Source organism: Schistocerca gregaria, chromosome 2, assembly GCF_023897955.1.
Source record: "Schistocerca gregaria isolate iqSchGreg1 chromosome 2, iqSchGreg1.2, whole genome shotgun sequence".
NCBI lineage: Eukaryota > Metazoa > Arthropoda > Insecta > Orthoptera > Acrididae > Schistocerca > Schistocerca gregaria.
Genome location: NC_064921.1, coordinates 101,692,748 through 101,718,968, shown reverse-complemented (window position 1 = coordinate 101,718,968; position 26,221 = coordinate 101,692,748). Strand labels below are relative to the sequence as shown.

At 42.5% G+C, this 26,221-nt stretch overlaps 1 protein-coding gene across 1 annotated transcript; it reads left to right on the top strand.

Moving 5' to 3' along the window:
• The first annotated feature begins 1,605 nt into the window (after positions 1–1,605).
• On the top strand, positions 1,606–26,011 carry LOC126336430 (trypsin-1-like). The gene is made up of 7 exons (XM_050000122.1): positions 1,606–1,709; positions 2,167–2,265; positions 10,114–10,247; positions 11,898–11,989; positions 20,287–20,399; positions 25,198–25,397; positions 25,698–26,011. The coding sequence occupies exons 1-7, from the start codon at positions 1,661–1,663 to the stop codon at positions 25,845–25,847; spliced, it is 837 nt and encodes a 278-aa protein (XP_049856079.1). The 5' UTR covers positions 1,606–1,660; the 3' UTR covers positions 25,848–26,011.
• The last annotated feature ends 210 nt before the right edge of the window (positions 26,012–26,221 follow it).

The window sequence follows — 26,221 nt, the reverse complement described above, 5'->3', positions numbered from 1 at the left end:
CGCTGTATGTCAGCAGAACACTATTGAAATTGGTGGAGGCTTTGTAAGGTGGAGGTTGTGTGCAGTGGGAATGTATGGGACCCATTATACGTCCCAGATGCGACTGCAACAGGTCACATATACGTAAGCATCCTGTCTGATCACCTGCACTCATTCATGCCATTGTGCATTCCGACGGACTTGAGGAATTCCAGCAGCAAACTGGGACACTCCAAACGTACAGAATTGCTACAGGATGGCTCCAGGAACACTCTTCTGAGTTGGAACACTTGCGCTTGCCACCAAACTCCCCAGACATGAACATTATTGATCATATCTGAGATGTCTTGCAAAGTGCTGTTGAGGACAGATCACCACCCCCTCGAACCCTTACGGATTTATGGACATCCCTGCAGGATTCATGCTGTCAGTTCCTTCCAAAACTAGTTCAGCAATTATTTAAGTCCATGCTACGTCGTGTTGCGGCACTTCTGCGTGCTCGCGAGTGCCCTACACTGTACTGGGCAGCTGTACCAGTTTCTTTGGCTCTTCAATATGTCAACTATAAAAATGAGTACTCTTATCTGTATCGAAACCACTTCCATGCAAAAGTATCCCTCACAAGGATATTGTAAAGTCTCTACCTAGTGACTCGGATCATTTGGAACATGAATACTATGCCCCTTCGTTTCCTCCTGCACATTCTCAGTCCGGAACGTGCGTAGACTGCCTTGAGAATCGATGAGCTGAGTGATTTCGACTGCCACATGCTGACCACCACCAGCCTTCTCAAATAAATATTTACAGATGTGCAATAAATATTTAGTAAGGCTGTATGGCACAATTTCAGAGTTATAAAAAATGAAACAGGTCGATGAAGTTTCTTTTTTATTCTAAGAACTTATTATTTCTAGGAAATTATATTTGGGCATGTGTTTCAAAACAAAAAGCGAGGTACGCCGAGTACATAAGAACAACACACTTACGTGTTTGCGTAATTTAAATGAAAATGCATTGTGAAGGCAGTCAGCATTTCATAGATTCTTACATTACTAATCCTCAGGTCAAAAGGATAGAAATAGAGAAATCTGATTCACATACTGCACTGTGTTTAGATATGTTGCAGTAAAATTGAGTTTTAAAAAACTTAAGGAATATGTTTGTTAGCTTACTACATATATAATCTCTGTGTTAGTTCAATTTCACAAAATTGCTTGTCATTAAACCATACAACTACTCGACACCTCGGAAGGCTCTTATGATGTGCGTTATGGCTTTATACAGTGCTTCTACCGTTACAGAATACAAGTCGTATGCACACTTAGCAACACTCGCATCCTTGAACGTTGTAGGCCTGAAACAGCAGACTCTGCTTTCTGGAAATTGATGTTATCGAGCTTGGTCCAAAGGCTACTCTTTTGACCTCTGTAGACTGCTAAATCTGCGCCCACTTACGGTCAATGAAATGGAAGACAGATATCCCACGATGACGCAAAACCATTCATTAACTAAAATCAGATTTCCGTTACTTGTTGTTACACTGAATGAAGTACCGGAGATAAGATCAGATGCTAAATGTTTCAAATACTTATCACGGCTCGCACGATAACCACGTGTCACACGTCCACAAACCGCATACATAAGCATCGCCGCTTCTCTGACCACAGCAATACTCCTCACGATGCTCAGACAGACATTCCTCGCCTTGACCCTCGTCGCTTGTGTGTTGGGTGAGTACTCACAGTGGAACAGTACACGGTTCTGAAATTAACAGTTCAATCTTTAATGATGAAATAGCTACCCTGAGCTTCTATGCCAAATTAAGACGGACTTTAACTATGTAAACTCCATCTTGCAACCTGTGTTTCTTGGAATAACCCCATGACGGTAATTTACAGGCTCAAATAATACTGTTATGTTCCATAGTACTCATACTCTCCACTCCAAACCGTGTCCCTACAATGATGATTTCGTTCGCCGTGAGTGAGCTTGCTGGTGAATAGTTGGAGGGGCGAGGAACGACCGGTAGAACATAAATGTTGTGTTGAATTCTGACTCGTATTTCAACGGCTCAGTTGCGAGAACACTGCCCGCCAACATTATGGCTCACACATGACCACATGGGTTTTTTGGCTCCTTGCTTCCATGTCTGCTGGGTTCGCAAAGCGATGCACGCTTTGTCTGCAGGTGCGACGCTGCCAGTGCGTCGTCTACTCCACACTGGACCCGCTCGGGGCTTCGCTGTCTCCAGGGGGCGCATCTTCGGGGGACACGACGCCGCCAGAGGTGAGTATTCGTCCCCTAAGGGTCTTCCTTTATTATTATTAGATTAACGAAGCGTGGTACACATCAAGTGAAGGGCTCGTAACCTTTACTATGAGGCAGCGTACCAGACTCCGCAATACACTAACACACCAGAAGAAGCTCGAGATGAAGTTCGAGATCAGGTGGCGAACAGGATGTGAGCTAGTGCCTTTTGTTAAAAACGATCTCCACACCACTCATCAGCGTGTAATGGGAGGTTCTTTGTTGCCCATATATCTCTTAATAGTGTTCGAGACGTAGTATTTAAAAATTAATACAAACCCTTACAGTTGTTACACCCAAACTGAAATATTAACCGAGCCATCTTGTATAAAATGATACTGCAGGCGATAAGCAGGATAATGTGAACAATGGTAGTAATGGAATGATTGTGTGTGACGGTCAGGTAAGGAACGTGTCGTGCTGGATTGTGCTTGTTCAGTACGGACGAGACATCAGTGCAGGCTGTTTACAAGTAGTGCACAATTCGTGTTTGCATTCAGAGACCGACGACGACGTGCAATGAATTATCAGTTTTCCAAAGAGGGCAGATTCTGGGCTCCCGATTAGCAGGAGCATCAGTAATCAAGACAGCCAAGTTATAGAACGTTTTTGCAACAGTCATAACAGTCTTCATAAAACATGGAAAGACATAATGGGCGCAAAACTAAATGACAGAGATCGCCGTACGGTAACACGGATTGTGTCAAAACAACACAAAACTACGGCTGCTAAAGTGACTGCAGTGCTCAATAGCCGTCTTCGAGACCCCGTGTCTATCGCCAGTGTTTCCATAAGGCGAATATTCATGCACGAGCTGCTATATCGAAATCATTAGTTACGGCATGTAACGGAAAGAATCGTAAAATATGGTGTCAGGAGCATAAATACTGTACGGCTGATCAGTGGAAACACGTCATATGGTTCGGCGAGTCAAAATTTTCGTTATTTCCAACTTCGGGTCGGGGTAACGCCTGGGAACGCCAAAAGAAACCAAAAATCCTGATTACTTGATTCCAACTCTTAAGCATGGATGTGGAAGTGTGATGGTGTGGGCAGCCATATAATGGTATTGTGCTGGTTCCATTGTTTCTCTCAGGGCCGCGTTACAACCAACGACTATGTAAGGTGCGTCATATGATTCAAATGTTCCCCAACAGTGATGCCATATTTCAGGACGATAATTCACCCATTCACACTGCCAGGACAGTACAATCGTGGTATGAGGAGCACACAGCTAGACTACAGCGTCTTCCATGGCCAGCACAGTCCTCGGACTTGAACATTAACTAATCCTTGAGGGCGGTATTGAAGCGCAGACTCCGGAGCGCATTTCCACCTCCCTCGTCGCTACAGGAGTTAGAAGAGGTTCTGATCGAAGAGTGGCATAACATTCCACTGGATAATCATCATATGGTAGTATTCCAAGAAGCCTCGCAGCTGTATTGCAGGCAAATGGGGTCCAAGCCCTTGTTAATAAACAATTCCCAAGAAAGTGCAGGTGCTCACATTATTTTGCATATTCACTGTACTATACTGTATCGTTGTTGTTGCTGTAGTTGTTTGAGTGCCGAAAGCACACCGCGTCATCACTAAAGTGCTATACCTTTTGTGAATAAAGAGCAAGGAAGCTAAACTAAAATATATGTTAGTGAACAAATTTACTAAAGCGGTCCTAAAAGTGTAGGACATTCACAGTATACAGCTACTTGAATAAATAAGTCAACCTTAGGCGCTGCCGGAAAGTTGGATTAATGGATATTAAAATAAGTAGGGTGGATGACAGCCTTTGCCTCCTCACTACCATATGCGTTGTCTTTCCAATGATGTATGTTCCTCCACTAACAAGGAGAAGCGGTGCGATAACTTTTTGAAATTATCTGTAAGGCGATGTAGATTAAGATCCCAGGTATCACTTACTGCAACCATTCACCCTGGTGGGTCCCCATTACAGAGTAATTGACGAATAAAGAATTCGGAAATGTGTGTGATACTGAATGGCATCACAAAAGTTGCATTGTACAGTCTCTTTGCGGGGTATAATGGTTAGGGTAACTGATTTCATGCAGGAACTTGTGAGTTCGAATCTGATCTGGTGCTGTAACTTCGTTGGGTTTTTAAATCTTCATTAAAATGACTTGGATCATAATTTTTATTCATATAATAGATTTAAACGTAATTTTTTATATCCACTCCTATGGCACACAATTCTAATCATAATATAAACTTACTTTTTGCACACAGTTTTCTTCCTGCCATCCATTCTCCACAAGAAATCTTTGTTCATGTGGTTTTAATTAATTTTATATATTAATTTCCATTTACTCTATTTTGTTTCATCACCCTATTTAGTCGTCCACATTATTGCAGTCATTATACCTATTTTCCAGTTAGGTAGAATTTCGTTATGCAAATGAAGCCGGCTTTCATTTAAATTTTCGTCTGTGTTATTTGGTCCATAGTGCAATAGGTATTTAGGTTTTGTTCTATTGTTCTAAATAATTTCATAACGATTAACAAGCAAAAAAAAAGATAAAGTGCACATCTCGTAATAAAAATACGTTTCTCACTTCATTGCACAAATATAAATAGATTATTTCGTCTTTTGTTTTTTACTGACAGATCGATATTTTCAAAAAACTGAATTTTATAGGAGATAATATAACTAAACCCATATTCACAAAAAGGAATGATAGAAAGAAAAAATGAAATAAATGGAAAAGTTCATAATTATGGTGACTAAAATGATGAGACGAAGGAAAAGAAATAAAAAATTACATTTAAACCAATTAACTGAATAATGATCCAGGCAATTTCAATAAAGATTCAAAAGTAGAAGTTTTTGCATACTTCACAGGATTCGGACCCACAAGTTCCTGCTTGAGAAGCTCGTCGTCTGTCCATTACACCACGCAACCAGACCACAGAAAACACCTCCTTAACGGTACTGAGTATCACACAAAACACCGATTTTGATTTTTTTTGCCAATTATTCGCAAACGAGAGCCCACCATGGTGAATGGCTGATATCTTCAGTCTTAACCAATATCACTGTATAGGTAGTTTCAAAAAGTCCACCGCAGCAACAGCGACCTCTCCTTGTAAGGGGAGATCACATCAACAAACATTTTGCCACTGTAGGGGTTGTGCGGGACTGCTATGCTGCTACATGTACCGTTTAACTGCCTTCAATTGCCTTGTACCTAGTGCTCTCTATTTTGTCACTCCATTTAATAGAAGCTTAACACGATGAAAACTGAGTTACAATGAGAGAGCGAGTTCGACAGTGTTTGGGAGCGATTTTGTGAAGAAGTATGGCCCAAGACATAGTTTTCATATTGAATCTTGCGGATTCCCTCTCGATTTTTGGTTGGTTATCGTAGGCGTTGCCTAATGTGCGTGTTGAAAGGGTAGCGGGGCATCCGTTACTGGTATAATAGCTTTGTCGAGTATGCACTCTTTTTAAGTGTCTGTCACCGGCCATATCTTCCGTATCTCACAAGACATCTGAAAGTATGTCGCTGAGACAAACTGACAGAATTCCGTTATGAGGTAGAGTATCACTCTTCACAAGTGCAAGAGTGAGTACAACAGATAAAACAGACTACAATCCTCACTGGCGACACCGGCTATGTGCGATTTCTACACTAACAACAGGTGTTTGCAACAGATAAATGGCTCTGAGCACTGTGCGACTTAACTTCTGAGGTTATCAGTCGCCTAGAACTTAGAACTAATTAAACCTAACTAACCTAAGGACATCACACACATCCATACCCGAGGCAGGATTCGAACCTGCTACCGTAGCGGTCGGTCAGCTCCAGACTGTAGCGCCTAGAACCGCACGGCCACTCCGGCCGGCTGCAACAGTTATCGAATGCATTGTGGAACAGCTACTGCGTGGTGTTCAACGACCTTAACTGAAGTTAGGAGCACAAAGATGCAAGTCGAGCCTGCACCTGAACTGCCTCCCTACGTTTGTGCTTCGTGTTACAGATTATCAGTGGGCTTACGGACTGGTGGTGGACACATATTCTCAGAGGTGGCTGATAACGTATCACAGACATCGCAGAATGATTAGGTTTCCTTCCGCTGGACAATTATTTAACGTTATTAAGACTGATGTGAAACCAGCGCCTTGCAGGAAATTAATTACTCAAACTGTTTCAGTGCGATAGGTCTCTATTCTTCATTTCTAAATCAGCATGTGACACTGTACAGCAAGACAGTTGAAATTCCGAAAAACAGCTCGTTCTGCCTGGCTACTTCCCTCGCAACATTTCGCAGCCCCTCGGAGCTCACTGATTGGCTCCTGCCTCCCCCCCCCCTCCCCTCCCCACCACATCTCCCCCTCTCTCTGCGCGCCCACGCGCGCGCGCGCGTCGCGCGCGTGTGTGTGTGGGTGGCAACTTGATACTGCCTTTGTGCGTTACCCCAGCCAGCAGGGATATATTGCGACAGTTCTCCCGCCGACGTCGTGACAAGAGGTTTCTGTAACACATGAAAATTGATTGCACTGTATTATCTAATAATAACGTAGAATATCGTTTATGTCTATATAACGTCTATGGAATGTAACTATGTTACTTGGACAGTTTGTAGTATTTCTCTATAGATATCGTTGCTGTAACATTATTTCTGTTTCTGTGTATTAAGACGTTGATATCATCATCTCCCGGCAAACTAACAATATCATGCACAGGAATGTAAAGATAAATTACCTCGAAATATTTACGATGACATTTATAACCTTTGCTTCACACACGGGGCTTAGTCTCGTATTAATAGGGTACACAAAATAAGTATGCTTTTCTCTACTTTATGAAAAATCCCGGAAAAAAACTTGTTCTTTCGTCCAACTCCCAAAGGTAAACGTCGTCTTAATGCACCTATTCCAATATTATAAGCAGAGGCTCTATTAGATCGTTCATCTTGAAGTCGATTAAATCAGCTTTATTTGGCGTAGCCACAGGATTTGCATATTTCTCCAAAATGAATACCAGAATTCCTCTTGCCGTCACATTGCCATTTCCATGTAGGAGAAACGGTACCCTGGCCTCGATACTGTGTCTCCTCGAAGAATTCACAACGTAAATACGCTACTGGCCATTAAAATTTCTACACCAAGAATAAATGCAGATGATAAACGGGTATTCATTGGACCTTTATATTATACTATAACTAACATGGGATTACATTTTCACGGTATTTGGGTGCATAGATCCTGATAAATCATTACCCAGAACAACCAACTCTGACCGTAATAACGGCCTTGATACGCCTGGGCATTGAGTCAAACAAAGCTTGGATGGCGTGTGCAGGTACATCTGCCAATGCAGCGTCAACAAGATACCACAGTTCATCAAGCGTAGTGGCTGCCGTAATGTGACGAGCCAGTTGCTCGGCCACCAATGACCAGAGGTTTTCAATTGGTGAGAGATCTGGAGAATGTGCTGGCCAGGGTAGCAGTCGAACTTTTTCTGTATCCAGAAGGGCACGTACAGGACCTGCAACTTGCGGTCCTGCATTATCCTACTAAAAAGTTAAGATTTCGCAGGGATAGAATGAAGGGTGGAGCCACGGGCCGTAACACATCTGAAATGTAACGTCCGCTGCTCAAAGTGTCATCAATGCGAACAAGAGGTGCCCGAGACGTGTAGCCAATGGCACACCATGCCATCACGCCGGATGATACGCCAGTATGGCGATGACGAATACACGCTTCCAATTTGCGTTCATCACGATGTCGCCAAACACGGAAGCGCCCGTCATGATGCTGTAAACAGACCCTGGATTCATCCAAAAAGATGATGTTTTGCAATTAGTGCACTCAGGTTCGTCGTTGAGCACACCATCGCAGGCGCTCCTGTCTGCGTCAAGGGTAACCGCAGCCATCGTCTCCGAGCTGATAGTCCATGCTGCTGCAAACGTTGTCGAACTGTTCGTGCAGATGGTTGTTTTCTTGCAGACGTCCCCATCTGCTGACTCAGGGGTCAAGACGTGGCTGCACGATCCGTTACAGCCATGCGGATAAGATGCCTGTCATCTCGACTGCTAGTGATACGAGACCGTTGGGATCCAGCATGGCATTCCGTATTACCCTCCTGAGCCCACCGATTCCCTATTCTGCTTGCAGTCATTGGATCTCGACAAACCCGAGCAGCAATGTCGCTATACGGTAAACCGCAATCGCGGTAGGCTACAATCCGACCTTTATCAAAGTCGGAAACGTGATGGTATGCTTTTCTCCTCCTTACACGAGGCATCACAACAACGTTTCATTAGGCAACGCCGGGCAACTGCTGTCTGTGTATGAGAAGTCGGTTGGAAACTTTCCTCGTGTCAGCACGTTGTAGGTGTCGCCACCGGCGCTTACTTCGTGTGAATGGTCTGAAAAGGTAATCATTTGCACATCACAGCATCTTCTTCCTGTCGGTTAAATTTCGCGTCTGTAGCACGCTATCTTCGTGGTGTAGCAATTTTAATGGTCAGTAGTGTAATAGTAAAATGACCAACATGTCTCCTTCTTTAATACTAACGACCATCCCGTGTCTAATCTCTCCTCACACTCCAACTGATCACATTGTTTACTGTCATAAAGTTATTGTAAAACGGTTATATGATGGGTGTAACAAACTCCACTGGCAGACGTTACAGCAGGCGCATTGTGCATCACGAAAAGGTTTGCAGCTGAAATTTTGGGAGAGCGCTATCCAGACAGAGTTGTACAACGTATTACTTCTTCCCACATACGTCTTGCGTAATCACAGCAGCAGCAATGCCCTCACTCGACGTTTTGCGTAATCACCATGGGAGAAAATTTCTGAAATTGGAGCCAGTACAGGGGCATACCAACAATCGTTCTTTCCACCCGTTATGCTCGAGAGGAACTGGGATGGAGGGTTCAGTTAGTAGTATAGAAAGTTTCCTTCGCCACACACCATTAGGTGGCTTACTGAGTGTGATGTAGATGTAGATGGAAGAACACACACTGCAATATGAAGTACCATACCTCGTAATACTTACGGCCATTTTACGTAAGGTTTGCTCCTCACATAACGGGCAGACTCGTAGAGATACTATAAATTAAAAATGCACGGTTCATGACTCATCTCTATTTAGTTTAAAATCTTGGCAAAAACTTTGTGTTATGTAGAAATACAAAAGTTAATTTTCGTTTGTACGGAGCTGCTCAAATACTGCAGGCCGTTCATCCAATACAATGTCCATTTTAACGTCGGTTATTTCAACTTTATACGGTACAGTTACAGGATTTCTATATTTCTCCAAAGTGATTTTCAATATTCCTTTTGGCGTCACGTTGTCACTTCCATGTTCTTCCTGTAATTAAAACTAAAAATAATTTCCATCACATAAAATTATCTAAATTTCTGCATCAATTCCTTTCCCACATAATCTGGGTTTCGAGGACAGAATTTCAAACAGCTGAATATATGACATTATAGCAAACAACAGTAAAGTCACGGGTGCTGCAGATTGAATGTCGAGTTTGATAAATGAGTTCCATTTCTCTCGAGGGTTTCAGAGTATTGAATATCTTTTTGATGTTTTATCTAATGATGGAATGTCATATGAAGGGTAAATGGCGATGCAGTAACATAATGACAATCCCCTACACCGACAGATACATGCAGCAGGAACGAAAGAATGCCCTGACTCAATACGTTTCAGGAAGACATACCAAGGTCAAACACTTCGGACACAAATTAATAGCTCGATATTGTCGCCATCCTGTTTCAAATGGTCCAGCGACAAAGTAAAAGAACTCAAGCAGCGGTGTTATACTTTAAGTATGGATCTTCTTCACAGGTGAGATTCCGTATCAAGTGTCGTTGCAACACGTGGTGCTCATTTACCGGATGCACAGCTGTGGCGGCTCCATCATCTCTAGCACTGCCATCCTCACCGCAGGACACTGTTACCAAGGCGTTGGATACTACATCGTGAGTCTGCCTACAATGGAATATTACAGTACCTAGCTATAACGTATGTTTCCTCTTCAGAAATTAAGTCAGTTGTGAGGTTTCATCTAGATCTAATGGACGCCGACTTTTTAATGTTGTGCAACATTTATGAATTCTTCAGTGCAAATGTTTTGCAGCTTAGGAGTCTGAACAGATGTTACTGTTTGTCGGTACTTTCAAGTGTTCAATTAACGTAGAGACTAAACAAAATAACGAAGCAACGATTATCTTTTTAAAACTGATGACAAACAGAACTCGACCCTTTTCGCAGTGTTATGCTGATATCCAGTTGTGAGGTAACTTTCGCTCCAGATTCTAGCTAAAGAACAACTCTTTCTTGGTTGTCTGATTCTCTTTGTTGGCAGTGGGCTATTTAAGTGACGATGGACTGTTTCAACAAATTATGAAATCTAAAGAAAAGGGAAAGTGGGGGCGTTTTTACATACAGTGAATAAGAGTCATGGTGCAACTGTACATAATATCTGGCGAAATAAAGTGTATCGAGTATATTTGTATGTGATTCTGTTGCTGGCTACTGCCACAACTTAAAAATAACTATTTAAAAATAATAAAGATATAATAGGGATCAAGTAGGACAGGTACATGGGCTATTGGTTTATGAAGGTTCGATCGGTCGTGCAATGGAAACCACAGTGAAAACTGATTAACCTATGCATATAGGTGTTGTGCAGTGTCTCCGTGCAGTGCCTGTCGATCGCATCACGTCTCACTTTCACAGTGAACACGTAAAGATGCCTAGAAAATGCTGCCACCCGCCAAATATCACTACCTGCCAAGAGAGAGTCGCCTGATTTCCTGCTACCCACATGACATAACTGTCATGCACTTCCTTCTTCATGACAGTTCTCGGCCACACACTGCAGTAGCAGGGAAGATGCTTCTCCAGAGTTTCAAATGAGTTGTGTTTGACTACTTACCACACAGCCCTCAGTTGGTTCCCTGTGGGTTTCATCTCTGTTCCCATCAACCACTGGCTATTGGCTCAGACAATAGGCTACAGACCAGCACAGAGAACTGACGGAATGCACAGGCGGCTCTCTCTTTTAATGATGGCTGAGGATATCTAGTACAACTTTACGACAGATGTTAGAGCGGCGACTGTCTGGAACATGTAGCTAACTGCCGCAAATAAAACATTCCTTTTAAAATTATGCATTGCAACAATAAGTCGTCCTATTTAAATTTTATTTTGCAGATCTAGATTTCGGCTAGAAGCTAGCCATTCTCAATGCACTATTATTTTTGCTGAGTGCATAACAGTGCACTGAGAATGACTAACTTGTAGCCAAAATCTAGATCTGCACAATAAAACTTAAAAAGGACGAGTGATGGGTGCAACCTATAATTTACAAGTCAATATAACAGTCGCTGAGTGCAACAGCTTTCTGAATGGAAAGTAACATGAAAAACATCTTTTGATTTTTACTGTGCTTTCCAATTCTCGACTGATCAGACGTTAATAAACGAACATCCCTTGTAAACTGACTAGTGATTATGATAGTGAACTCGTTTTATGTCATTTATTGATGAATAAGAGTTCATACGGCACCGTATCCACACTCAGTGACATAAAACCGTTATCTGGTAGACGGTGTAACGTGTTGACAGGCTGTGGCTGGAGAGAACGACCTGAGCACCAGCGAGGGCAGCGAGCAGGAGGTCCGAGTCTCGGAGCAGATCGTGCATCCTGACTACCCAGGGTGAGTACGCTATCTGAACACTCTCTATGAAAGTTCGGTGCTAAAATTACGTTATTTTCATATTTCACGAAATATGAATATTTGTCCGTAAATCTCGATTACCTTAAGTCACATTGATGCACTTATAGCTTAACTGAAATGAACAGTATTGTTCTACCTACAAGGGGGAGGTACGACTTTCTACCACCGATATCATTTATTTTGAGCCCAACAATACAAACGCACTCTCCGTAAAGGACAAGTAAGGTGGTGGGAGTCCGTTAGGTCCACGCAATTTCTTTTTTTAAATTCGTGAATTATTGTCTACATGCGTTGACAACTTACATTTCAAAATGGTACTGAAGTTTTAATAGTGTCCAGAAGATGAAAATACCTTTCAGCACACTTTTAGTTATATTAGCACACTTTCAATAATGTGTAGAACAAAGCATGTGGAAGATTTGTGCACATCCTAAGAGACAATTTTTAAAAAATGCATACTTAGTTTTCACTTCTGTTGACTTTTGGACATAACATTTTTTAAAGATAAATAATGTCCTGAATCCCAAAATACAGAATATAGTTTCTATGTCGTTTACTGCTAGTAGAAGAATACATTAAAAGCACTAAACAATTTGGTCGTAACATAAATACATAAAATAACTGATGAGAGAACAATATTTCCAAAAGGTAGGCGTGAAGCATCCCACCCCCACGTATTGCGACGGTTAGCAGAGGCTGTAGGGCACGACTAGGAGGTAAAGAAAAAGACGCAGCCATCAACCGTTTCCGAAAAAAAGTTAACTTTGAAACTTTTGGCCTCATTATATACTTTTTCCGGCCATTAGCATTCAAGGAGCCCGCGGCCGAGTGACGAAGAGGTTAGTTTTATAAGTGGCGTGTCTCGGTGATGGCACTGTTTTTTCTTTCTTTCCAACGTAATTCTAATAATAGATTTATTTAGCCTGTGCAGGTGAACAATATCCAATGAATCATTTACTATTAATGTGGCCTTCACCGCGGCGAATAAGAATGGAATGAACATTCTAATGAATACAGAATATGGATTCAAGGTAAATCGGAGAGAAAGAAGGTAATGAGAAACAGAGAAATGAGAATGGCGAGAAACGTAATACCTGGATTGATGATCACGAATTAGACGAAGGTAAGGGACTCTGCTTCCTAGGCTGCAAACACTGACAAGAAGAAGGGACAGGATGACAGGACATCTGTCAAGACATAGGGAATGACTAACTTGGTACCAGAGGGAGCTGTAGAGGCTAAAAACTGTGGAAAAAAACTGAGATTGGAATACATCCAGTAAATAATTGAGGATGGAGGTTTGCAAGAACTGCTCTAAGATGAAGAGGTTGGCGCAGAGCAGAACTGTTGGCGGGCCGAATCAAACCAGTCAGAAGACTTAAAAAGAAAAAAAACTGAGAAATGTTATATTCTGTAAAGTTTTGGAAATAGGTCCTCATTCTCATGTTTCTACTATATGTATCATCTCAACTTGTGCAGTGATCCACAAACTAGACATCGCATTTGACACAAATGTAGGTACAGTAATATAAATATGATAAATATAAAATTAATAATAATAATAATAATAATAATAATAATAATGTCGTGACCTCTGCCACCGCAGGTCGCAATCCCAGGTGCTCACCTCACAAATGTTGAGTAAGGAGGAGAGGGAGGAGTATCAACGTCGTTAAAGACCAGGGTCCATCTGATACCGGATATCAGTAGCCTGTTATAGGACCACTTTCCTGGGTTACAGTGGAGACCTCAACTGCATCCACAGTGGAGAGGATCAAACCAGCATAGGTGGCGAAAGAGGAAACCCAGCACTAGAGACTAACGGAGTATACGTATCAAACCCAAGTCGCGCCAGCATTGGTAGCCACTGGCGAATGGTCAGCGTATGTTTACTCAGTGAGTGCGGCTGCAATGCATGCTTCAGTAACTGACAGTCCCTGATTCTAACAAACCCAGTGGGTGACCACTGGACACCAATGCTTACAAGCAATCGTGACTCGTGTAAGTAATAGCAATACCCCAGGTGGTAACCAATCCACCCGTCAACCGGCGGCATCTGGGCACTCGGATTCTGGGGGATCCGAACTTCCACGACCACAGAGCAAGTCCGAGTTCTCTGGCAAACTCCCACACAACACATCAACGTACATAGTCACCTTCATATCAACTCTCCTATACGGCCTGGAAAGCTGCACAAGCTAGTGACAGAAGACACTGAACCTCGCACTGAAAGAGTCACGGATCACAGACGAAGACACTACAGGCTACGGCAAGTACCGCATCTTTAAGAGAAAAACGGATACGCGAATTGCCAAAGTCGCTCCACTGTTGGGGATGGCCTTCGTGGTCCATAATAGCATACTCGAATCCATCAATGAGGTCACACCAATGAGCAACGGACTGATGACCACGTGCGTTCAGTGCAGCCAGTGCTCCAACAAAAAGTACACACTGATCAGTGCACACGCCCATACCAACCAGAGCGACAAGAGAGACCCACAGTCCGCAGATAAATTGTGGTCAACCATTGAGAAAGAATAATCCAAAGTCCCCAACAACAACATCAAACTTCTTATGGGCAATTTCAATGTAAACATCTGGAGAGAAAAAATGCACTAGAAAACAGTGGGAAATTACCCCGCACATAAATTCACAAAAAAAAATGGCACATGGCTCATAGAACTTTGCCATCAGCACAACCTCAAGCTCATGTCGACAGCCCTCAGAAAACACCCCAGAAAACAGAAACCTGGCGTTCACCAGTCCAGCAGTTAGGTGAGTTCCAAATTGACCTTATGGCAATCTCGTACCCAGTATATAAAAAGATCCATGACATACAGGTGAGCAGGGGAGCAACATTAATTCTGAGCACTACCTAACAGGCATAAAAGTGAAGATAATTTTCTGTAAGACAACTCCCCTACTGTGATTTGACACGAAAAAGATCGCTGACTCTGGAGTGAAAGAGGCTTGGGAAATAGAACGTACAAATGACTGGCAACATTTCTGCAAAAAAATGACAGAACAAGTTTAAGCCCTCATTCCTCTAAAGAAGAACACCAAGTGAGCACCCACTTGTCACCAGGAAAGGGGTATACCCGAAATAAAATAGCATCAAGTCCTCAGAAAATTTACGGGTGTTCAACGAAACACGGAAGACAACAGCAAAAATTATTAGACACTCCAAGAGGAAATACCAGAACGAACAGCTAGATTCTTTAGACTTCTTCAACTACAACGCAAGGGACTTCTACAGGACGTTGGCAGAGCACATCCGAGGACACACACACCACCGAACCTCTGCGTTAGAAACAGTGACGGAAAATTGGCGCTGACGGATGCGGAGAACTGCAAGGTGCTGGCACAGTACTTTTCAACCCTCTTAATTGCCCAGAACCCTCAGAGAGATTCCCAGACGAAGAACCTATAGACAGACACACGGACTTACAAGCTCCTCCATAAGAGGAACTTCACAGGCACATCCTCAGCCTCAAAAACAACAGGCCATTTGGTGAAGAGGACATAGTGGCCGAACTACTGAAAAACCTCTGACCAGACTCACTCATAAAACTCACACAGATCATCAGAGACATATGGATTAGAAAAAATGGCAGACAACTAGAAATGCGCACTGATCCACCCGCTGCACAAAACAGGTGACCTCACAGATGTGAACAATTATAGGGCATCTTACGAATACAAATCACATACAAGGTATTCTCAGTGTGACTACTCGAAAGAATACGCAACGAAGTGGAACATAAGATGAGCGATTAGCCGTCGGGCTTCCTCCCTGGTCGCTCCTGTGCAACCTGAAGACTACCCTGAAAATCAAAGCGCTCCTGAACAGTCCACTCATATGCAGCTTCATTTCCTTCAAGAAGGCTTATGACTTCATCAACCGCCAGTCATTGTTCAACATTCGACGTGATGAAGGTTTGGACAGAAAGACACTGCCACTGATTAAACAGACACTGATAAACACGACATCTAAGGTGAAGTTCAAGGGGGAAATCTCCGAACCTTCTGAGATCGAGACAGGCGTTCGCCAAGTTGACGGACTCTCGTCACTCCGTTCAATATAGTGCTGGATAAGGTCACCAAGGAATGGGACAAAGAGCTGAAAATTCAAGGACATTGGAAGCCAGTGCGACTTGGTCGACCCAAAAACAAGCTGGAGCTCGGATGTCTGTCCTTCGGAGACGATGTGGCACTACTCACAGATAACGAAACTACAGCAATCAGACAGACAGAAGCACTCAAAGAGTGCGCAGAAAAAGTAGGACTACATATTTCCTTTCATAAAACTGAGTTCTTCTGCACGAAATTAAACATACCAAATGTGAACAAAGAGTATGGCAAGATGAACCGGGTCAAACAACTTAAGTACCTAGGTGAAGTGCTCGAACCGACAGGTATGGAGAAAATTGCCCAGAACTCTAGGTTATTGAAAATGAAGAGACCTTTATACAATATACAGTGTATTTACAAGTAATGTCTGTCCACCTGCACAAATATTAGTCTCTACAACACTGAAATCAAACATGAGGTGTTATTCGCCAGAAAGACATTCATGCTACACAAAGGACGAACTTGAGAACATTCTCACACAGGAAAGAAAAATAATTAGGAAAATTATTGGACCAAATCACACGCACGATGGATGTAGGCTTCACTCCAGGGACACCACAGAGAAGTTCTCCAACATCGCAGCGGACATTAGAATGAGGCGACTAAAATTTTATGAACGCATCAGCAGACTCCCACAAACCAGACTCACCAACAGAATCCTTAGGTACGTCCAGGGACTCAAGACCACTACACCCTGGACAACACAACTCAAAATTGATCTGGAAAGAGCTCAGATAGATTCATCGAACGTCATGGACAAAGGCGTCTGTATACACAAGTTGTACAAGTGGGAACTGATGTCAGAGAAAACAGCACCTAAAGCCCAAAGGCCAAAGTGGGCTTAAGAAAGGAAGAGAGGCTTTAGTGAACGAATGAAGCAGTACCGGAAGAACATGTAGAACAAATAGTCATGAATGCTTCGCGTGGTCTGACGAAAGGTCTTTAACGTGTGTAATAATAATAATGATGATAATAATAATGTCGTGTGGCAAGACGACCCGGAGCAATCTTTTCAATTATACGCCATACGGTCACATGTCCAAGTACTGGAGTGTCCGAACGTTGTACAGTTTCGTCGCCCAGGTCAGTTTTGAATGAAGAATCTCGTGTATTGTTTTTTATTTCCAATCTCTGTATGGAATATTTTTATTATTTTCCTATGAGAATATGGAAATAATGAATGAATCATAATCTGCACTGTTCAAAATAAATATGTTGTTAGAATTACGCGAAGAAAATGTCCATCACAACTAAGCACTTTTTAGATCGGCTGCGGACTCTTTACTTGCTAGTGACCAAAGAATGTACGATGGGTATTCCTTTATTATTGTCCGATCACTCGGGAAATGGAAACCACGGTGAAAAATCAAACACGTTTTGTTCCAGTTAATTCTCTATATAGTTGCCCCTCAGACTTAGACATTCGTCTTAGTGTTTTAGCAAGTTACCAAAACCCTTATCATGGAAAACAACCGCCTGCACGTTTTGCCACTTCTCTACGCTGATGTACAACGCCTTGTCTGTGTCAGATTGTTGTCTTCACAGGCAGCGGCTTATGTGAGGATAGAGCAGCCAAGTCAGATCTATGTGGTGGGTGATCAAACACTTCCCATCGAACATGCTGATTCATTGCCCCTGCAGTGTACGGCCGAGAGTTGTCATGGAGGAAAAAATGCCTGACAGTTACGTTATGTGTACTGCACGAAGTCAGGCAAAATCTGTCAGCAGCCACTCACACTTGAAGGGACACTTTACAAAGGCCGATCAAAAAGGTTTCGTTCGAATGGCGTACAATCCAGAATCGGTATGTCAAATCAGGCAAAGTCTTCATGGGCTTTGAGGCAATGAATTCACCGAGGAACAGTCGAAGGAACTCATTTGGTAAACCGCCGTGTCCTGCTGCATGAAGGAGTTTCTAACTGCCTGCTGCACATCCTCGTCCGACACAAAACGTCTACCGTTCAAGGCCTTTCTTAATGCACCGAAGGCATCATAATCGCATGGGGAGAGATCAAGAGTATAGAGCAGGTGCTCCTTGAGTTGGCGATGATGCAGGCGCCCAAAACTGACCGACGTCTTTTGACGAATTGCGACAAGCATCTGAGGTGGCGCACCAATTCACAATTATGTTCTCCGACACATGCTGTACCACACACACTCTTATTTCTCCTATGGACGGCAGCTGGTGTTTTTTCTTCGGAAGTCAAGAGCAAATTAACAGGTTTTCTACCTTTTTGGATGCATTTGTAATAACTTCGCCATAGTTCACATTTCAGCATCTACCGCACGTTCGTCGGAAAGACTCGAATGGCACACTAATCACTTGCTACACGTCGATGCTTATATACTTGCACCGGAGTAGCGCTACTTTGCTTATAGGTTGCCGAAAGCAATCAGACAGAAACAGTTTCATCGCCCCTTACATTTTCTGGACATCTTCCCGTGTTCACTGTGCGCTCGAAACTGAAGAGAGCGTGATGCTAAAGACACTACTCAACACATCTGAGCATAGCTTCATCTGATTAACTTTAATAAACGTATATCAGACGTATACAAGCGCCCCAAACATTTTCAAACTCGATTTCCTCGGAAACGAGACAGCTTCTTCCTGATTACATACGCTGAAGTCCTGGTGGTGCAATACACCACCTATCAGTATGAATCAAACCGCTGAAGAGAAGCTGGTACGGCCCCTTGTTGGAATAATGACATTATACCGCAGTGTGTCGAGAACATACCTTAGGAATCTAACGATTTGCTTATCAATTTAAAATTAATGAATAGTCTCAATGTTACATGCTATGCAAGTTGTATCGAAAAGAATCATCCGATTAAAAAAACTATTATCTTATTTGAGGTATGTGTGCGAATAACGCACTGTTGGAAATAGCAAACTCTTGAGCTTTACATGGCTCCAGCTAGGTAGTATCTGTGTACACCCACTTCAGTTCTACCAAAAATGGTGTCTGGGCAACAGAAAGCGTTTTGGTTCTACGTTTTGAGCAGTACAGGTAAATAATAACAGTTCAGCTTGACTTCCGTACTAGATATGGCGTGGATTCTGCTAGGGCACAGAGCATTACACAATGGCGTGAACAATTCCAGTAACAGGTTGTTTGAGTAAAGGCAAATATCCGGCCCGTCACCGAGTGCCTGACACAGACATAGAACGCGTCTTCCGTAGTTGCAAAAGGAGTCTGCATTAGACAAGCAACTCCACCTGGAGTTCTGTAATTTCGTTCTTGGCGAGATGGAGGATTACAATTTTCTTCCACGCTTAGTGTTCGGCGACGAGGCTAGATTCCATTTAAATGGGAAGATGAACCGTCATAATGTAGAGTTTGGGGTAAGGAACAACCACATGAAGTTGCACAACACGAGAGGGACTCTCCAAAATGTAATGTTGTTTTGTGCAGTTTCACGGGGAAAGGTGTATGGTCCATTTCTCTTTGCCGAGAACACTGTTAGAGGAAGCACGCACCTCGATGTGCTTGAGAACTTCTTTTCCTAAGGTTGGAGACTGATTCGACGAACTCAGTTACCAACAGGATTGGGCACGACGCACTAGCATCTGGAAGTGCGGGAATTTTTACATCAAAGGATTACGGAAAGGTTGATCTATCTCATTGGACCAAATGATTCAGCTTTACACTACTGGTCTCCAAGGTCATCGGACCCTACTGTATGTGACTGTTTGTCGAAGGGGGGGCTTCAAAAGTCTCTGTTTTGTGCCTCCATTAGCAACAACATTGAATGAACTGAGACATCGCATAACAGCAGCTGTGGAAGCTGCAAATCAAGACATGCCTGCTACCATGTGGGAACAATCTGAATATCGCGCTGATATAAACCGTGCACCTCAAGGAGGTCATACTGAAATCCTATAAAAAGGTACAAAAAAAACTGTTTGAGTTTACCGTTCATAAAAAAACAAAATTCACTGCGTATGTTTAATAGTTTGGAAGTACAGTCATATCAAATTGTATGATTCTTTTTGATACACCCTGTATTTTTATCTGTGACACCCTTAACAGTAAACCCGTGTTTGAAAAAATCTGTATACGATTGATATATCACTTATACACACTTGAGATAGCAGCTAACATCCACCAGTGCTTACAGAAAATTATTTGTTTCTCCTTTAGCGGTCTCGTCGTAGCTCCAAGCGACATCGCCGTCTTCAAGCTGCAGTCCTCACTGACTCTCAACGATTATGTCCAAATCATCGGTTTGCCCATTGCTGATTCACTTCCTGAAGGTATGTAAAATAAGAACCTTAGCAGTTGCTTCACTACCAGAACGTAAGATGTTTTCAACTTATGTTCAGATTATTTATTGACTGTGCTATGAGTCCCTGGAAAGTAGAACTGGAGTAAGTGAGAATGTAGTAGCTTCAAACACTTTCCAGACTTTCGTCATTAACCAAGCCTATAATAGATGCTAGATACTCGTACATTTTCTTACTGCAATTACATAAGTAATGGCATTCAATCGGTGTGCTGCTGTCATTTTCTCAATTTACAGAAGTTACACCAACAAGGTAACGTTCTTCGAAATCTGGAAACATGTTCCAAGGTTCAACATAGTCTTGTACAGGGGTGGGTGAAAATTGTAAACGTCGAAAACACAACGCATCACCATCTTATGGTGTAGAGAAACCGTTGGTACTGAAAATAATGGTATGGGTAATTAAAGGTCCTATTGTTTTTAAGCAAGACTAAGGAAAAATCAAGACATATTCATAGTATTTGTCGACCTAGATAAACCGTTTGACGATGTAAACTGGTGAAAGGCGTTCGGAATTCTGTGAAAAGTAGGGGTAAGCTATAGGGAGAGACGGGCAATATACTATATGTACAAGAGCCAAGAGGGAATAATAAGAGTGAACGACCAAAACGAAGCTCTCGGATTAAAAACCGTTTAAGACAGGGATGCAGTACTTCCCCCCTACTGTTCAATCTATACATCGAGGAAGCAATGATGGCAATAATTCAGCGGTGGAATTAAAATTCAAGGTGAAAGGATATCAGTGTTACGATTCGGTCGTGATATCGCTATCCTGAGTGAAAGTGAAGGAGAATTACATGCTCTGCTGAACGGAATGAACAGTCTAATGAGTACAGAATATGGATTGAGAGTAAATAGAAGGAAGACGAAAGTAATGAGAAGTAGCAGAAATGAGAATAGCTAGAAACTTAACATGAGGATTGACGGTCACGAAATAGCTAAACAACCAATGACGGACGCAGCAAGGAGGACATAAAAAGCAGGCTGGCAATGGCAAGAAGGGCATTCCTGGCCAAGAGAAATCTACTGGTGTCAAACATAGGACTTAATTTGAGGAAGAAATTCCGGAGAATATACGTCTGGGGCACAGCATTGTATGGTAGTGAAACATGCATTGTGGAAAAACCGGAACAGAAGAGAATCGAAGCATTTCAGATGTGGACGGGTAAGGTAAGAAATGAGGAGGTTCTGCGCAGAATCGCAGAGGAAAGGAATATGTGGAAAACACTGAAAAGAAGAAGGGACAGGATGGTAAGAGATCTGTTAAGACATGAGGGAATTACTTCCACGGTATTAGAGGGTAAAAACAAAAACTGTAGAGGAAGACGCAGATTGGGATATATCCAGCAACTAATTGAGGACGTAGGTTGCAAGTGTTACCCTGAGATGAAGAGGTATTCACGGCGTGCCTCATCAACCCAGTCTGATGACTGATGACCCTTCCCCCTTCCCCCCCCCCCCCTCCCCACCAAAAAAAGAAAATTGTTTTCAAGGGAATCATAACCATTGAAACGTCCCCTTAGAAAAATTTGTACACGACTGGTCTATATGAAACGTCCCCTTCGAAAAATTTGTACAAGACTGTGCTTAAACTGACATACAATATTTTTAGCACAACGCAATCTGACTTCCAAAAATCCCTATGAAAGAATGGCCCTGACTACCATTAACCTATACGTTTCACAAATCACTTACCTCACAAAAATCTTCGTTACTCAAGCTATTGCAATACAGCGAGCGCCACTACTGCCAGCTAAATAAAAGATTCAAACTACGGAAGTCACTAACTACTGATAGGGATAGTTAGCAAATGAAAGATTTTAATAGAGAACAAACAATGTATTTACCTTAATAGTCATAATATATATGGTAGTTCATGACATCCAGTCTTACAAATTACAAAACTCCGCCATCTCTCTCCCCACGTCCACCACCGCTGGCGGCTCACCTCCAACTGCGCAACGCTACGCGCTGTTAGCATCCAGCTGCCGCTGCCCAACACTACAATGGCAGACAACAATGCAAACTAAACACAGACTGCGCACAGCACAGCCAGTGATTTTTCATACCGAGCGCTAAGCGGCGTTACCAATAAGAAAACCTAAACAGCCTACTTACACCATATACCGTTCTTCCAGAAAAACAACGGCAAGACTGCTGCAAAGTAGGTAACAGAGATCGAAAATTGTTTTCAAGGGAATCATAACCATATACCGTTTTTCCAGAAAAACAACGGCAAGACTGCTGCAAAGTAGGTAACAGAGATCGATAATATTTAGACCTGACGACTGTGATGGCCTGGTGAGATGCGACGGTTCGTCCTGTCATCTTGGAACGCAGTGTCACAATAGGGAAACAAACGTTGTACCATAAGAGAGACCTTATCAAATAATACGGTCATACAGTCCTTGCCAGTAAAGGCCTTCCAGAGCAACCATCGAGGCCGACGAAATACCGTGACACTGCTGACCAGATCTCACCGAACCCACGCCAGGTTCCACTCTTGCACCGTAAACTCGGGCAGAAGTTGGAAACAATGTGAAACGAGACTCAACCGACCAAATAACTTTGTGGAACTGCTCTATAGTGCCGATGTTATGGCTTCAGCACCACGATTTCCTGTTGTGGACATTTGCATCACTGGTAAGTGGATTTAGAATTTCAGTGCGCTCTGCAGTTCCCTGCTTATGAAGCTCCCTCCGTGTTGTTTCGGTGCTGACAGCTTTCGACACTTAGTTATGCAATGACTTTTGTATGTTCCCTTTTGTTATTTATAATCACAATCCTCTTCGGTGACGATGTGTCTTAATTACTCAACACACCATTTCGTCCGTGCTGTGACGTAGTGGATGATAGTTCTTTGTCTTTCCCTTTTTGCGTATTAATCTTCCGTAAAGTGTTTCTTGCAACAGCAGACACTTCGGATTTCATAATTACGGAAGCACCCACAACAGAGCACCAACAGGTTACCTGACTGTCGGAGGATACAAGATGACTTGGACAGGATTTGTGATTGGTGTAAAGAATGGCAGCTAACTCTAAATATAGATAAATGTAAATTAATGCAGATGAAAAGGAAAAAGAATCCCGTAATGTTTGAATACTCCATTAGCAGTGTGGCGCTTGACACAGTCACGTCGATTAAATATTTGGGCCTAACAATGCAGAACGATATGGAGTGGGACATGCATGTAATAGCAGTTGTGGGGAAGGCGGATAGTCGTCTTCGGTTCATTGGTAGGATTTTGGGAAGAAGTGGTTCATCTGTAAAGGAGACCGCTTATAAAGCGCTAATAACACCTATTCTTGAGCACTGCTCGAGTGGTTGGGATCCCTATCAGGTCGGATTGTGGGAGGACATAGAACCAATTCAGCGGCGGGCTACTAGATTTGTTGCTGGTGGGTTTAATCATCAGGCGAGTGTTACGAAAATGCTTCAGGAACTCGGGTGGGAGTCTCTAGAGTAAAGGAGGCGTTCTTTTCGTGAATCGTTACTAAGGAAATTTAGAGAACCAGCATTTGAGGCTTACTGCAGTACAATTTTACTGCCGCCAACTTATATTTCGCGGTAAGACCACAAAGATAAAATAAGAGAGATTACGGCTCGAACAGAGGCATATGGGCAGTCATTTTTCCCTCGTTCTGTTTGGGAGTGGAACAGGAATAGAAGCTGCTAGTTGTGGTACGAGGTACCCTCCGCCACGCACCGTATGGCGGATTGCGGAGTGTGTATGAAGATGTAGATGTAGATGTACCTGCGTTCGAATTTACTTAGCTCAAACACAATGCACTAGCACCAACTCGTAACAATTTTCAGATCATGACTAACATTTGCAACATAATAATGACATTGCACAGGGACCGTTAGAGGTAAGAAAAATACAACAACGCAAACTACAGACTTCGTTAACATCTCCATTTAAGTTAAAGAGTGCCCTTTTCGCATTTTTGACCAGCCCCTATATGCATGAATAAAAATTCTATTGAAATTTAAAAGTATAGCTATCAATAAAAAAAATTCATTACTGTATTTAAAGATATATCTTTTACATTATAGCTCCTCTAGGCAGCAGTAATCAGCAGCGGAAATCAAATTAAGTACAAATATTATCAAACTCTTTTAAAAGTAAAGCATATTATGAAACAATGAAAACTAACACAAGTTTCTATTTTCAAGATAGGTAAAATTGTTTAGACATTAATGGATTTTTAGTTAACTAGCGAATATTACTTGTTCTATTGTAGAAGTCACTGTTCCGTCACAAGATACAAGATGGTGCACAACCGAGGATGCGTGGCTTAAACGTTCAAGCGTTATACAACTAGTTCCAAAAATATATAGCACTTTGTCTTCCGCATGAGTACCGTAACTCAAGAATTAGTAATATCTTCCGAATAGTTTTAATTTGTTATAGTAGATCTGAAAACGTTTTCAAACGCTGCACAAAGCGCAACCTCACGTCTCGTAACAACTAAAGCAGTAGAAAATGCCGAAAACCTGCTTAAGACAATCTCTAGCTCACATTCCTTTATGTGATCACTAAATTGAATCACCAAAAGGGATATGTCATGTCTTCCTAGGTACACTACCGTCATAGGTACAACACTATCCAATATTATCGCTACAGAAGAGGATGCCAGTAAGTATGGAATTATCAAATCATTTACGTCTAAAGACACCCACAAACTTCGCGAACAACCTCGATAGTCTTCGTGTTTATTATGCCATGGCGTTGCGTCTGCCACTCCTACGATTCCGTTTTTTGTAGGAGGATCTGCGGCGGTCATATCTGGCTGGGGTGCAACAGAGACGGCCACCACCCCTGATATTCTACAGACCGTCAACGTCACCATCATCGACTACGAGACATGCAGACAAAACATAGATGACCTTGAGTTTGGAGACAATCCGCTTACGGATACCATGGTCTGCACGGGACCGCTCTTTGATGGCATCTCCGTCTGCAATGTAAGTAGCTGCTTGCAGTATTTCTGCTCGGTTATTCCAGAATATGTCGTTTATATTCTAATATAGTAACTCTGATCTAGAGATACTAGAAAACTTACCTTAATTTTGCATTCATCTAATGACTAAGAAATTGAGTATACTCGGATACGTTTGCGAGCATTGGGATTATTTCTATTGACCTATCTTATATTCACTACAATCTTAGCTGGGTAACACTTTTCGAAGTCAGGTGCGCTTCATTTTTCTAGAAATAATGAGATATTTCAGCTTCATCCTTCATGTCTCGTACCTGTGTTTCAGGGTGACTCAGGCGGACCCCTGGCGCAGAATGGCAATGTGATCGGTGTGGGGTCCTGGGGGGTGGTTAACCCGACGTGCGGATATCCAGGCGCCCCTTCCGTCTTCACCAGAGTGTCTGCTTTCATAGACTTTGTCAACCAAAATCTGTGAACCGGCACCTCACATGTGTAAATTATAATGTGTAGGCGCAGATACAGCTTTAATAAATTACTTTCCATCATCTGCGGTTCCGTTCAGCTGTCCTTCTCAGTTGAGTATGTAATGTCAAACTGGAAACAGGAATGCTAATAAAATTACCAATTACCATTCTAGAACTGATGTTCACTTTTCTGTATTTTCCTATCTCCCACAGCTAACCTTACGGTAGTGCTACATGAGACGTAATTCTCACTTTCAAGACATTCCATACATACTGTGAATCATATCCTTACATATATCCAAAAAGACGCATCACGGAGAAATTATCCGAGTAGTACTGACGTTCTGTACATGTACAAGCGCATAAAATGGTAACAGTATATGAA

Excerpts from the sequence above, each read along its gene's own strand:
- LOC126336430 (XM_050000122.1), top strand. The coding sequence starts at position 1,661 with ATGCTCAGACAGACATTCCTCGCCTTGACCCTCGTCGCTTGTGTGTTG. Across the intron at positions 11,990-20,286 it reads GTGCATCCTGACTACCCAGG|CGGTCTCGTCGTAGCTCCAA; the intron begins GTGAGTACGCTA and ends TTTCTCCTTTAG. Across the intron at positions 20,400-25,197 it reads TGCTGATTCACTTCCTGAAG|GAGGATCTGCGGCGGTCATA; the intron begins GTATGTAAAATA and ends CGTTTTTTGTAG.